The following is a 16,234-nucleotide window of genomic DNA, read 5'->3' on the forward strand; positions in this document are numbered from 1 at the left end:
ATCTGGCATGTAAGTCATCAACAAGGTATCACAAATTGGTAGTATAATTCAAAGAGCAGTCCATTGGCTCTCCTTTCTCAAGCTAGATATTGGGCACAATGTATTTGACTGCATCTCTATAACTACAGCCTTTTCTGCAGAGAGTACCAAAAACCATTTATAGCAATGGAGAATATGCCGAAGCAGTATCAACGGCCTGATGTATGAAGTGATTTAGCAGTCGTAAACCCTGGTTTGACAACTGCTAAATCGATTTTTTCTGATGTACTAACCCAATTTTGCAATTCAGAAATCTTTTTCCGATTCTCAATATGGGTTTAGAAACTCATACCAAAAAGCATTTATGAAGGGGTGTGCTAAGGATGCCCCTTTCAAATTGTGAGTCGGTAAGATACATATCAATAGTTTGTGACCATAATTCCAGTCACAAACCGCTGATCTGTTACTGATTCCCAATTTACGGAGGTAACTGATTAATAATAAGGGTCCCCTTTGGACTTCTTCCTCGTTGTGACTTGGGGTGTCAGCCTCGTTGGGAGGAGGAAGCAGTCCAAGGGACCAATGACTAATCTTACTGAAGTTTTCCAAACAGGGTTACGCTTTATCTTTTCAAAGGAGCCAGGCGCCTTTAAGGAAATCAGGTTTCTTTAAAAAGAATTGAGACCTATTAATATGAATTAGACAGGTCGTTCTGAGATCCTCCCGCGATTCAATATTTTGTGAACTGACTTATTTGTGCCTAGATCGATTCACAAAATCAGAGTGCATTTGCAATAATTTTGTGCACAATTTGCAACCCCTTTTTGTGAATACAATCTTTGTACACTATTCTCCCAGTGTGGCAATGATTTTCGATCATTACTGTAGTGAATATTGGCATGCACTACACCACTCACAATAAGACTTAAAAACAGTTCACTGAACATCAGCCCTTGCAGTTCATTTTGGCGCCTTAAAATAAGCTTTGCACTGCTCTCTTGCATTACTGGGAGTTTGCAACATCCGCTTACTGCAATATTTTCCATGTTCATGCAGTGGTTAATATGAGGATTTTCGAGTTAGGTAGTCCCAACGCCTTTATTTAAATTTAAAAAACTTCTTTGAGAAACATAGTTTATCAAGAATTCGTTTGTATATGGCTATATGATTGCAAAATATGTATCGTATTTGTCAGTTAAGTAATTTGATAAGATGACCACTAAGATAAGTAAATAATAAAAAATGAAATAAAACATACACGAACTAATTCCATGTAGTTATTCCTGCAGTAGGAGGTGGTTGGCACAGTGGATAGAACTATTGTTGTAAGTAATACAGGTCAGGTGGGAAATGTTGTTTCAAGATGTTTTGTTTTCCCCGTTTTCTGAGACCTAAAACAAATAATTTTTAAAGGGTACCTTATTTCCTTTTGTAGTCCTAGCGCCTTCACAAGACCCATTATGTGATTCTAGACACACGCAGCTTTACTTTCCCTGTTCCTTAGTGAGAGCTGCAAAAGGAATATTTTGAAATTGATCGATGCTGCTGTGCAGAAAATTATATAATGTAAGTTCCTTCCCTTCCCATGAGTAGTTTATCGGTACTTTCACACTCATTGTCTGTGCAAAATAGCGGCATATAGAGCAAACGTGCGATTATTCTTTCCACTTCATACAAATTTCTGCTCCCACAATTGGTACTTCAGGTATCAGCTGCAGTGCCACTTCCTGTATTCTCCATTCTTCCGAAGTCAGAGTCAGCTGCAGTATTTGGCTAGCTAGCAAGGAATTGCTAAGGTCATGAGAAACTCTTAATATGTATACCATATATTGCCCGAGACATACAAGGAATCGTGTTTTCCTGCCTTAGTTCATTGGGCACGTACAGGACTCTTAAAAACTATAATACAAATAAACACAGCTTGTGTTAAAGGAAAACCTGAATATAAACAAAGAAAGCATAAGATGGGCATTGCAGGTTGACTTGACCAGCAGCTCATCACCTCCCTAGGAACTTGCACCGACACTCTCTCGCTCAATATAACCACCAGTGAAAAGAAAAATAAAATTACTATACGTGTGTTATGTTACCAGCCAAGGGTGCCTGGCTCTGTCTAAAAGCAAAAGTAATGCCTGGGAGTCGGAGAGATTTCTGCACTATAGTTCAGCATTATACTCATATTTTAGTGTTCGACCGTATTTCCTTGTTTCCCAGAATGAAACTGCTCTTGTGGTCTGGCATTTGTAGAGCCCCTGAAATTGTTAATGTGGGAGGCCTGCGCTCGGAAAGCTGCAGCTCTGCAAAATGGACACCTGCACTTTTCACTCTTGAAAATAAATCGACGTCTGAGGCTAGAACCTCCAAGGAGGTGTAGGTGGAGTTAATAGACAGATCCCCTTCAGCATTCCCCGGCAGCAAAGCCTTGGAATGGGTCTGGTGGCCCAGTGCAAAGAGGTGGAAGTGTTAACTTCCCTTCCATTGATTTTGCATGCTCTGGCAGTCCCTCTATGTGAATCTCAATCCATAATAAGCCAACCAGGGTACAGAAAGAAGGAGGCGTCCTCAGCAAGGTTTCAAGAGGACTAGTCGGGCACTGGGTCCTCTTGCCATTTGTTCTAGGGACATTTTGGTCCTCTTTTGCCTTTCCAGGATACATTGTTATGATGGGCAGGTCCAGCATCACAGAGCGTATGGAATTTCCTGTGAACTTTTCTTTACACTAATAAGCATTATGAAACCTGAAGAATTGTTTTGACGCTTCCTCTAATAGAGGCAAGCTGAGTAATAACGTGCACTGTAACCTCCTTTGAGGAGACATTGTGGAGTGGATCAAGAAAGGGTCGGTCATTTAACTGGCAGATGTACGCAGGGCTGGTGTTTGTGGCCGGGATAGTCAAGGAGTGATGGGCCACAGAGGTGGACCAAGGCGAGCTAGAAAACTGGGTTTGAGCTGTCATCCCATAAAGTGCAGAATTTATTTTTTGTGGAACATTTAGGTAAACGTGCAAATCACCATCAGATTAGGTGTTTTGTAGTGTGATCTCGAGAACTTTTCCCTGGATCATGATATAGGTAGTACTTTCTGTGCGGTGTTGTGGTGGGTACTGCCATTTACCACAGACATTCCAAGGTTTCTGGCATTAATGTACTTCAAATATAGAACTGATTTACTCCTTTCTACAATTGATGCTCCAAGGGTAACTAAGTTGAGCAGTAAAGACCAGTTGGACTAGGACAGGAAATAGGCCCGGGCACCAAAATAAAAGTGGCCCCCATTTGGGAATTAAATATTTAAAAAGTGGCCCCTGTCTGCAAACAGGGGCAGTTTTGAACTTGTACAGTAAGAACAGGCCCACGAACATCAAACTGTAGTTCACACTCTTCTCTGTCAGACCAGCTTGCTGGGCACCACCTGATGGCCATATAGTCCAGTCTGACCCTGATAACGACTTCAGAAGGAATTAATAGGTTGGAACTCAGGCACAATAGTCACCGTAAATACACCAAATGAACTAAAGGTCCAGTCACAGTTATAGATTTTTTTAAACAGAAGATCGTTATTTACAAATCAAAAACGAAGATTCCAGCAAAGGTATGGCTCCTCTCCTTTACAGAGCTTATGATAATCTTTCACACTGTAGTTCAAGTAATCTTGGGACCCATAGGCTATGTTATCCAATGAGGGAGTGTTTCTGAGCTCTTGATTGTCTTCAGAATAACTCAGCTTTGTTTAAAGTGAGACAGTGTTTTTGTGTGTCATGATATGTCTGTTTTTATTCTGATTTTTACATATGACGATAGTGAAAGGGAAGTCAGCTCAATGTGTTTGAGCCCGTGCTATTGAGAGTCTGTCAAAATGTCACCAAGTCTCCAAATGTATAAATACCCCAAAAATGAACAGTTATTCCTAACCACAAAAGAGTTACAGTTTTGGGTGCCAAAGATCTAGCCCAAAGTCATAGTCAAGTGTTTAATTATCATGGTGGTCGGTGACAAGGGGTGTCTGGAGAAAGTTCAATGGGAAACCAGTTGCTGCTAAACTGATCTCCAAAATCAAAGATCTAAAGAGGATGTCTATTGCGTCTGGAATTCAGATCTTTAAGTAAGTCCTGAGGAGCGACAATACTTTAGATGTTTGCATCTAGTGAACATCTGGCTGCAGTTGGAATCTTCAGACGGTGTAGGAATCTGAATGATTGTAGGCACTCACTTCACCCACAGGTTTTTGGTAGGTTCTAGACTCAGGACAACTGTTCTCATTTCTCACTACACTACATTGACATGAAAGGTAGAAGGCAACATCTATTCTGATCCTGTTCAGTGGAACCATCATTTTGTGCTACATGCAACATGTCCTTGCAAACAATTATGGATATCAAGTGACTCCATGTCATCAAGGGTGCAGTGCTCCAGTCCTGGGATTTTTCTTCACTAATTATTATTTTTAGATGTGTTAGCGAAGTTGCATTAACTAGAGCAAACCAGGACCACAACTTCTAGAAAGCACACTATTGTTAAACAAAAATCCAGGCTGGGAGTACTGCTTCCTTGTTGACTTGGGCGTCATCTGACAACTTTATCCAAACCTGGTCTCCATTCACAATACTTATGAGCCAGAACTCAGAACACAAAAGCATCTTATATAACGCACAGCTACCTAGATACCTGCGGGTGGAGTAAAGCAAGCCATAGGTGGTGCACTGAGCCTTTTGTAGTACAGAGAGATGGTAGGTCTGCTGATAACCAGGGGTTCAGGCTGAAATAACCTGTGGCTGTGAAGTATTGGTTCAGTTGCCGCCAACCTTTGGTTTTCAACAAACCTGGTTTGAGGGAGTGTTGGCTGTCCTCTACTTAAGAGTATGCCCCCCTGGCAGCCTAATGTCCTGTTTTTGAAAATAAAAGAAAGAGCATCAGTGGTTTCGAAGTTTGTCGTATTCACTGTTAGAAAAACACAGTGCTGATATTGATATTGGGAACAGCTCTGCTTGCCATTCAAGGACATTCATCTCTGCAGTGGTCAAAGAAAACAGCAATTTCTAAGAATATAAAGTAATTTTATAGATTGGGCGGCCAAGGCTACCACTATTCTCTGTGTAAAGCAAATAGCAGGCTAAATCACTCTCAATGACAACACTGGGGTCTTCATTTGAGGGGTGTACTCTGGGATCCACCTCTATATTTATCAGAATTCTAACTTAGTGGAACCTTTCATAAATTAGATATTGAATAGACTTATCCAGCAATGGTTGGATATTGTACAATTTATTTTGGAATTGAAAACCTTCCAAGCATTCTGTGTGTAACTCATTGAACCCTACCAAATGACTCTCTTCACCAGTCATAGCTCATCTCCTAACGCCTTTAGAGTTTTCCGTAAAAAAGGCTGATGGTGAGAGAGTTGACTGTGCGACTGCCAGTTAGAGCCTTCAGCTGCCCAGAGGCTCTGGGCGGCGAAGGGGTGTGGTGGCAGTGACCAGGTGCTTCCTGAGATGTGTTTGTGCACTTGCTGTCTGGCAGCAAAGGGGAGGTATTCTTTCTCTTAGTATTGAACGTTCAGCTGCCCGGTCACAGTGTTTTTCTTAGCCTGTCCTATTTTCTGTTGCTAGGGCGTCCTGGAGGAGCAGCTCGTTCTGAATGGTGACAATGCATACAATGCTCACTTTGGAGAAAGCATGGCTGCTCTTGGCGATATCGATGATGATGGATACCCAGGTGAGCACCTTGTCTCGAACTGATGTTTGTTTGGGAATAAGTAGGTACACACCTTGAAATATAATACCTACAATTAAAAGTGTCAAATGGCTTTGCCAATAAGTTTTTTCCATTTTGAACACCAGCTCGGGTGCTGTTCAGCATGGCTAAAAGTTAGTGTGGTAAACGAGAGTGGCAAGGAGTGTCATAAAGTGGATTGTCGTGGAGTACACTGAAGTGTCATAGAATGGCGTGGAGTGGTGTGAAGTGGTGTAGAGAAGCGTAGAGTAGAGTTGAGTGGCATGTAGTGAAGTGAAGTGGAGTATCATGGAGTGACAAAGAATGGAGTGGTGTTGAGTGTTGAGGGGTGTCGTGGAGGGTGTACAGTGTTGTATAGTGGAAGGGAATAGAGTGGAGTAGAGTGGCATAGAGTTGAGTGGCATACAGTGTCAGAATGGAGTAGAGTGTTGGTGAGTGGCACAGGGTGTTGTGGAGTGGCATAGAGCAGAGTGTAGTGCCATGGAGGGTGTTACGTAGAGTTACGTAGAGTGGAATAGAGAGTTGTAAATTAAAGTGGCATAGAGTGGAGTAGATTGTTATAGAGTGGAGTGGCACAGTGTGGACTAGTGTAGTAGAGTGGAGTAGAGTGTTTGAAATTGGAGTGGCGTAGAGTGGAGTAGAGTAGAGTGTCATAGAGCAGAATGACATAGAGTGGCGTGGAGTGGAGTGACATAGAGTGGAGTAGTGTGCTGTAGACTAAAGTGGAGTAAAATGGCACGGAGTGACATAGAGGGAATTGCGTAGAGCGTCGTTGTAGAGTAGTTCTGTAGAGTGGCACAGAGTGGAGTGGAGTGTTATAGAGTGGAGTGGCATAGATTGCAGTGGCGCAAAGTGCAATGGCATAGAGTGGAATGGCACAGAGTGGAGTGGAGTGGCACAGAGTGGAGTGGAGTAGCATAGAGTGCAGTGGTGTAGAGCAGAGTGGTGCTGAGTGAAGTGGAGTGGTGCAGGGTTGAATGAAGTGGTGTAACGAAAGTTTAAGGCCCCCCTGCAATCTACACGGAGGGGCCCCCGAGTACTGTGCTTAGGGGGCCCCCTGCAGCTGTGGCCCCCCCCGCACCGCGGGGGATGTGGGAGCCTGTGGTACGCCCCTGGTTGAGTGGAGTGGCGTAGAGTGGAACGGCACAGAGTGGAATATAGTGGCCTAGAGAAAATTGTTTCAGAGTAAAGTGAAGTGGCGTAGGGTGCATTGGCACGGAGTAGATTGTCGTAGAGTGCAGTGGTGCAGACTATAGTGCCTTAGAGTGTAGTAGCAATTCATTGCATTGGCGTAGAGTGCAGTAGAGTGGCGAAGAGTAGAGCCAATCTCGGACTCAAACAACTTGTCGACACCCCCACCCACACAGCCGGACACACGCTAGACCCAATCTTCACTTCCAGCAAACACATCTCCTTCGATCGCACCACAGCTCTCCATTGGACGGACCACAGTTGTGTTCACTTCAGCTACAAAACCACCTCGACCCACAACACCCCACAACCTATTCCCCGAAGAAAATGGAACAAAATCACCACCGACCAACTCCTCACATCGCTCAACCAAAACCCACCGCCCTCTCATCTGACCCTAACCAAGCTGCCATCAAATTCAAACAATGGATCACTCACAGCGCTGACTAATTAGCACCCTTGAAAAACCATCACACCAAACAAGACAGCAAAAAGGCCCCTGGTTCAACGATGACCTTAAAAAATCCAAGAAACTTTACCGTACGCTCAAGAAAACATGGAGAAAAAACCCAACCACCGACAACATGACCACCTTCAAGGCAGCCACCCGCAAACACCACCAGCTGATTCGATCCACCAAGAAATCAGCTTTCAAGAATCGACTCGACAACAATGCCCATAACAGCAAGGAACTATTCAATATTGTCAAAGAATTTACCAACCCCACCGCAGCCTCAAACGACATCACCCCCTCCCAAGACCTCTGCGATTCGTTATCCTCCTTCTTCTACAACAAAATTGCCGTCATACATAACAGCTTCGAAAACAATACCAACGAACAATCCTACCCACCCCCCTCAGAACCTATACCGCCCTCCAACAATCTCAACTCCTGGAACCCAATCACCACCGAAGACACCATCCGCCTTATGAATTCCATCCACTCTGGCTCGCCAACCGAACCACGTCCCCACCACATCTTCAACAAAGCAGACTCCATCATCGCACCCCACCTCCGTGATGTCATCAACTGTTCCTTCAACTCTGCTACCTTCCCAGAAAGCTGGAAACATGCCGAAGTCAGCGCCCTCCTGAAGAAACCCACAGCAGACCCCTCTGAACTCAAAAACTACCGCCCAATATCCCTCCTCCCTTTCCCGGCAAAAGTCATCGAGAAAGCCGTCAATAGCCAACTCGCCACCTTCCTCGAAGCCAACAACTCCCTCGATCCCTCACAGAACGGCTTTCGAGCCAAACACAGCACTGAAACCGCCCTCATCGCAGCCACAGACGACATCCGAACACTACTGGACAACGGAGAAACAGTGGCCCTCATTCTACTCGACCTCTCCGCGGCCTTCGACACAGTCTGTCATAGCACCCTCATACAACGCCTCAACAATATCGGAATACAAGGAAAAGCATTGGACTGGATCGTCTCCTTCCTCGCCGGAAGAACCCAAAGAGTACGACTTCCCCCATTCAAATCAGAGGCTACCGAAGTCATTTGCGGTGTACCACAAGGATCATCACTCAGTCCCACCCTCTTCAACGTTTACATGAGTCCACTCGCATCCATCGCGCGTCAACACAACCTTAACATCATCGCCTACGCTGACGACATCCAGCTGATCCTTTCCCTCACCAAAGACCCTAACTCCGCCAAAACCAATCTTCACGAAGGTATGAAAGAAGTTGCCGAATGGATGAAAACCAGCTGCCTAAAACTTAACTCAGACAAAACGGAGGTGCTCATCCTAGGATCATCCCCCTCTGCCTGGGACGACTCATGGTGGCCTTCGGCTCTGGGCACAGCACCCACACCCACAGATCACGCACGCAACCTGGGCTTCATCCTAGATTCCTCACTCTCGATGACCAGACAAGTCAACGCCGTCTCATCCTCCTGCTTCAACATACTTCGTATGCTCAAAAAAATCTTCCGTTGGATCCCCTCCAAGACAAGAAAAACTGTCACCCACGCACTAGTCACGAGTCGACTGGACTACGGAAACACCCTCTACGCCGGAATTACAGCCAAATTACTGAAAAACTCCAACGTATCCAAAACGCATCAGCGAGACTCATTTTGGACATCCCTCGCCAAAATCACATTACCGCCCACCTGAAAGACCTCCACTGGCTCCCCGTCAACAAGAGAATAACATTCCGTCTCCTCACCCACGCACACAAGGCCCTCTACAAGCTAGGGCCCGAATGCCTCAACACTCGACTATCCTTCTACACACCCACCCGCCAATTAAGATCCTCCTATCAAGGCCTCGCCGCAACTCTGCGCATCCAAAGATCCACCATGGGAGGTAGATCCTTCTCCTACTTGGCTGCCAAGACCTGGAACTCACTCCCCACCCACCTCCGCCTTACACAGAACCACATCTCCTTCAGAAAAGAACTTAAAACCTGGCTATTCGATAAATAATGAACCCCATCCCAAGCGCCTTGAGACCCTCTGGGTGAGTAGTGCGCTATATAAATGCTTGAACTTGAACTTGAACTACTGGAGTAGAGTGCAGTGGCATAGAGGGCAGTGGTGCCGAGTAGAGTGACAGAGAGTTCAGTGGTGGAGAGTGCAGTGTTACAGAGTAGAGTGGCGTAGAGTGAAGTGGCATAGAGTGGAGTGGTGCAAGGTAGAGTGGAGTGACGCAGGGTAAAGTGCAGTGGTAGAGTGAAGTAATGCAGAGTAGAGTAAAATAAAGTGTAGTGGAGTAGAGTGTATTGGCATAGAGTGGTGTAGAGTAAAGTAGTACAGAGTAGAGTGCATTTGCATAGAGTGCAGTTACATAGAGTGCAGTGGCATATAGTGCAGTGGCATAGAGTTGAGTGATAGAGAGTGCAGTGTTGCTGAATAGATTGTCATAGAGTGCAGTGGTGTATGGTAAAGTGGTGTAGAGTGCATTGGCATAGATTGGTGCTGAGTAGAGTGGCATAGAGAGGAGTGGAGTACAGTGGTGCAGAGAAGAATAAAGTGGTGTAGAGTGCAGTAACATAGGGTACAAGGGAGTAGATTGCAGTGGCGTAGAGTGTTGCAGAGTAGAGTATATTGCCAAGTAGAATGCAGTGGCGTAGAGCGCATGGTTTGGAGTAAAGTGATAGGGTGCATTGATGTAGAGTGCATTGATTAGAGTGGAGTGCAGTGACATAGAGCAGAATGGTGCAGAGTGGAGTGGTGCTGCGTACATTGGAGTGGTGTAGAGTGCAGTCACGCAGAGTAGAGTGCATTGGCACAAAGTGGAGTGGCACAGAGTTCAGTGGCATAGAGTAGATTGTTTCAGAGTAGAGTGAAGTGATATAGAGTGGAGTGGTGTAGGGTAGAATGCAGTGGCATAGAGTGGCATAGATTAGAGTGGTGCAGATAGATTAGAGTGGTGTAGAGTGGATTGGCATAAAGTGCAGTAGCGTACAATGGAGTGGTACAGAGTCGAGTGGTTTGGCATAGAGAAAAATGTTGCAGAGTAGAGTGGCATAGGGTGAAGTTGCATAGAGTGGAGTGATGTGGCCTAGACTGGATTGGTGTAGAGTGCAGTGGTGAAGAGTGCAGTGGATGCATGGTAGAGTAGAATTGCACAGACACGGTTTTACTGATAAAAGTATACAGTGCCCAAATGATAATGGGTAGAAATGACATCACCTAGTGTATTGATTTGTTTTGATCGTATTAAAATATTTTTATCCACCACACTTCAAAATTATCGAAAATGTGCTTCATTTGTGCTTTCCTAATTCTGATATATTCTGCAACATCAGCACAGTTCATTTATAGACATTTCACTTTTGTTGTGTGCTAGAAAAAAATAACATCTTACAGCCTTCCTGCAGCACACTCCCAGTAGCCAGCATGATTGTCACTTAAATCCTCTCACTTTGAAGTCAGAGAAAGAAAAGTAAACACCAAGCTCCCTAGGAAGACAGAGCCTGACATTTGACCTCTGTCTTTGAATGCACAGCAAATATGACAAGATAAGAACAAGATTTAAAGGCCTGTTTACAGGAAGTGAGCTGTGGAAGAATACAGTAAATAAGGTATGGCCACGGAAGGGACAAACTCAAGCTGGACAGCCTAAACAAATAAAGCGAGCAAACAGAAAACAAGCAAATGTGAGTTACACACCACAAAGCCAATGGTAAGCAATGGGCGAAATTCATTCCCAGGGAAGCTTTCCAAATGTCCCCAAGATGTCATTAACAAACATGGCAGCTGGTCTGTCTGGTAGGCCTTGACCTAAAAATAGCATTCCTTTACATTTTATATATATTACATTTATATATTAATCCTTAATGTAACCTATGAACGACTGAAGATGTCCCAGTAACAATCCAGAGGTTTAGAGGAGCCTGTGTTTCTAAGGGAATTCAGAATGGGCATGGTAAAATGTAATTTCTGAAATTCTATATGCTTAGTCATTAAATTCTTTCAGAACGTTTTCCTAATCATCGCACAAAGAAAAAGCCCATGTTTGGCATTCTTTGCTCATCACTGCACTCCACCGTTCTGCTGCCACTCTTCCTTCCCAAAACTCTTCAAGGCTCGCGCACCACCCAATTATGTGACTGTGAGCATGTAAACGCCAATTCGGTCTAGGCACCGAGTACCCTTACCCACACACCAAGCAAAGCATCACCATAAAACCTGACTTCCTGAGCAGAGAACAACCTTCTCTTGAATGCCTGCAAACTTTGGCAAGCTGTCACCACGGATGCAACATGATTGCAGGTTATGAAATAAACCTCCATTAACGTTGAATTAGATATTTTATTACACTTCTGTTGCATAATTGTATGTGATGAGAATGAGCGAGATCTCCTGTCCACCTCTGAATAATTTAGAGCAGAAGCTTCCATCATACCGACTATTTCACCAGGGCAACATTTTATGGTGCCCTCTTGGTGCCAAAGAGTGAAACAAACACTTGCTTTTTCGTACCATGTTGCAATAACGTCCTAAACCAATTCCAGTTGAAATTCCTGGGATCTGAAGTTAAATCTTGTGTCTATATTCCATGCAATATCACTCAGTGGTAACGGCATCTAAATGTTTTATTGACATTTGTAAAGTGGGCATCTGCCGCTAGTAGTGTTCTTGATAACATGAGAATTACTACCAAATGGTTACAAGGTTTCTCTCGCAGAGGGGTGTCTGAGACCATTTTGTGGATGTGCGGTGAGTTGAGTGAGCGAGAGTGGACCTCTGTTAGGTGAATGTGTCAGATTCAATGGGCTGTGCGTTTCTGCAGGCTGAGACTGGAGGGAGATATCAAACGGCTTACACACCAACTCAACTTCAACACACACCTATTGCCAGGCAATGTATATGTGTTAGTGCAAGTGGTAATATGCTTGACTGGTGAGGTGCAAGACCATCTTTGGAAACCCTTTCAACATATGGTGATCATACATATAGTGATCAAGTAAGATCAAGTCACACTTAAATGACTAAATGAATGAATAGGCAGCTTCTAAAGCGCTTGTTTAACAGGATGTTGGGTCAGTGTTTCCGTAATGAACCAGAATGTAAGGTGTTTGCTGAGAAGAGTGCCTGGTTTTGCTCACTCTTGTCCTTCATCTGAGTCTTCAAAGGCAATTTAACGAGATTTAGGTCAGACTTTACAAAATTACTTTCCCCTACAAATCTTTATGTTAACGATCTACCAGAATGAGGAAGCACTGCACAACCTGCAAACTGAAGAATGAAAACAAAGCGACCACACCAGCTACCTTCCTTAGCCATGAAAAGACAAGTCCCACTTTCTCAGAGGCGTTGCCATTGCTTCTGTGTGGTTGTCGCTTGCTGCGCGGCCAGAACATGTCACAGATCTCCTCCGTATCCTGAATTTGCACTTTGCTCTGCTTTGTCCTCGTTATCTCCTCTCACAGTTTCATTCGTGCGCTCTGTTGTACGAGTGTCCCTTTTGATAAAAACCGGGTGAAAACGAAGTGATGACACAAGTCTTAAGAGTTTCCGAAGCTAATTCTTCTGGTTCTGGCTCGTTGCCCACTCTGACTCATGTCCCTGCGCGCTTTCTGAGTTCTCCCATTGTGTTCCTCGAAATCTATTGGCCCCAGTTTCCACAGTGGCACAGTGAATGAATGGTATGTTGAGTAATGCTACCCTAAGTTGTCTGAAGTTATGTGAAGTTGTGATAAGTTAAGTAAAAATATAGATAAATCGCACGGCTGTATGAAGTGATCATGACACTAAATTCAGATAACAAGTGCCCTGTTCACTAACAAATGCTGATCCTACAGGACTTTGATGCCCAGTAGGGTATGGCATCTCAGCATAGATAATCATTTCACAAGGGATGTGGTCGAAAAGCAAATAAAGAGTTTTTTTTTTACTGGAGTGCAAATGCAATTGATTGATCCTTGTGTACAATAAATCAGCTGACAAGGGGCAGAGATGGGATTCAGGCCTCGCCTTAACATATACATGTATGTCTCCTGAATTTCCTTTAGTATTACAGGCATGTGACTAAGCTCAGAAGCCTGTCTCGCATTTCACCCTCTTGCATGGAACTGCTTTTCTTAGAGGAGTGATGAAAGCTGTAGAGTGTACAAAAACCCAGATCTCTCCAGAGTGAACTTCATTCGCCCAACGTCAGCTTACTCCTCATCCCATTTGGTTTGGCATTTTTTTGCAGCACAATCTATTTCATTAGAGCCATAAAACGTAAAATATAAGGATATAAGAAAAGCCACATCAATCACCAGCTCTCTTGAAGGCCTGAGCAAGAGTACTGCTGACTTATGCCAAGACAAACGAGCAGCTCTTGGCAACAATTCTGAATTCAGCTGAACTGACATTTCCGCCCTCAAGCTTGTTATTACTTTTAAGGCACGGGATGGGAGGGGTGGGAAAGATGGGCGCCAATTGAAGGGTGCAAGGCAGCATGAATAACTGAACATTTCCTTTTGGTGGTTTTTAATGTGTATACAGATGTTGCAATTGGCGCCCCAAAAGAAGACAACTATGCCGGAGCGGTTTACATCTACCATGGCGATGCGGATGGGATTGTTCCCAAGTACTCTATGGTGAGCTTTTCCATTTTGGCAATTTTATGTATAAACTATTTGTTAGATAAATAGCTGGATAGAACGTAGATGGATGAATAGATGGATGGATGGATTAATGGATGGATGGATTAATGGAAGGATAGCTACAGCAACTGCGAGTTACATATATGAACAGGGATATCCACTTATCTCCGGGTAACAAACACACTATGTTTCTTATTTTACCTTAAGATCTTCGGGAAGCATTTAGGAAAGTCAATCATAAATGTGTAGCAGGTAAAGTGCATTTTGAATTGGAGTGTCTATGCTGAAGAAGTTTCTTTGATCTGGTGATCTTCCTCTTCTGTGACCATAAATGATTTTATGACATACAGTGGGCGATCAGGCAGCATCTCTTTTGCCAAAGATTTGATGCTGGTTCACAGGTATTGCCATTATCCTCCAGCTCATGCATAAATCTGCACGCGTCCTGAATATTTGTGTCATTGAAACTTTTCAAATCTGGTTGTAAAAAAATAACAAGCTTGTGGAAAGGCGATATAAATTACCCCATGCCACACATCTGTTCTTCTTAAGCTAGTGAAGTGCATCCTATTTACCCTGCAGAATCAAGCTGCACTAAAACTCCTAAATAATTTCCCCAAACCAGTTCAAAAAGGATATGGCATAATTACAAAGGACCTGTATTCAAACAAACAGGTTCAAAAAGTCAAAAATCTATTGCTAGAGGATTTCATCCTGTTTTGGTTTCGATTATTGATGTTCAGGCATTCACAATCGTACTCAGGACCAGTCCTGAAAATAGACAGCGGTCCTAGATTTGCCAGATTGCTCCTACTTGACCAATACTTACTTGTGCAGGTTTTTCACTATAACACAAACTCTTCTCACATCTTCATGTAATTTTAAGGTTGTTCACCATATTTCCTATCCCAACGAACACATTTCCTCTAGTATTTTTAGAAGCAACTTCAAGGGTGATTCCAGAGTGTGAAAAGGCATATAAAATATTTGTTAATGCCCACAAACATACGTGTTAGCCGTGTTCATATGCATTTTGTAAGAACGTCCTCCCTAGTTCTGTCCTGACAATCTTCCTTTCTTAGCCATAGCCCTACAAAAGCGACAATAAAACATTTTCCAATCTGCAGATTTTCTCCCATTGTAAATATTTTTAATGGTCCTAAAACTCCACTTATCCTGAGCCATGGAATCAGGACTTAGACTATAGAGCTCCCAAAGTCTTTCTTGGTCTCCGATTTTATAGTTAGGACCCCTTTTGCAAGTTGGCTAGTAACTGGGAGTGGTGATACAGAGCCCGGAGTTAATGATGCTGGATTCTCCAGCCATTTAGCAGCTATCACAGGTTTTTGGCCAGTATAGGGAATAACACATGGTCCTATATTTACCAAGCCCTTTCCTGATTGTGACCTCTGAATTCCTGTTCAGAGACCTGCTCTCTCTCCCCCAGCGCCTCTGCTGTTGTGCCGCTGCAGCTGACCCCGCCTCTGCACCAGTCCACGGCCCCACCGCGCCCAGCGCCAGGGGCCCTGGTTCCTCAACCTCCCACCGCATTGACTGAGCCACCCTCCTCACACTCAACCCCGGAAGGAACAACAACACCCACGGTCAGTTCTCCTGCAGACACTGCAGACAATCTTTCACCATCCTCCACACCCCCAGACCGCCGCACCCTCGCCAGACGCCAGCTCTACCAAAGCACTAATGTGTATTCTCTTCAACGTGCGCTCACTGTACAGACATGCCGTAGAGATCTAGGACCGCCTCGACACCTTCTGATCAGACACCGCCTTCTTCACAGAAACCTGGCCCAATGCTTCCTCCGCCCCAGACATCACCACCGCCATTCCTGATGGTTACAAGATCTAGAGGAAGGACCATCCTAACCGCCCAGGAGGAGGACTTGCCATTGCACACAAGGACTCCCTCCGACTCTCCACCTCCAGCACGAGCGACTCCCGCTCCACCACCGAACACCTTCACTTCCATACCAGACCTGGAACAACGTCTCATGGCACCCTCGCATACAGACCTCCAGGGCCTCAAACAGCATTCACCACTACCATCGCTGACCTCATCGCACCACATGCCAGTGCCTCCATGGACTACATACTCATTGGAGACCTGAACTTCCACTTCGACAACTTCAGCGACCCCCAACTCCACCACCCTCCTGGACAACCTTGCCAACATTGGACTGACACAGCTCCTCACCACCCCTACCCACAAGGCAGGACTCACCCTCGACCCCATCTTCGCAGGAGGGAACAACATCCACTTC

At 44.5% G+C, this 16,234-nt stretch overlaps 1 protein-coding gene across 1 annotated transcript in view; it reads left to right on the forward strand.

Moving 5' to 3' along the window:
• ITGA9 (integrin subunit alpha 9) overlaps positions 1–16,234 on the forward strand; it is an 885,057-nt gene that overhangs the window by 176,311 nt on the left and 692,512 nt on the right. Inside the window, exons 10-11 of the mRNA XM_086964777.1 lie at positions 5,586–5,691; positions 13,856–13,950. Coding sequence (XP_086820903.1) covers positions 5,586–5,691; positions 13,856–13,950 — 201 coding nt within the window. The remainder of the gene's footprint in view (positions 1–5,585; positions 5,692–13,855; positions 13,951–16,234) is intronic.

This window comes from Lissotriton vulgaris, chromosome 4_1, assembly GCF_964263255.1.
Source record: "Lissotriton vulgaris chromosome 4_1, aLisVul1.2, whole genome shotgun sequence".
Lineage (NCBI taxonomy): Eukaryota > Metazoa > Chordata > Amphibia > Caudata > Salamandridae > Lissotriton > Lissotriton vulgaris.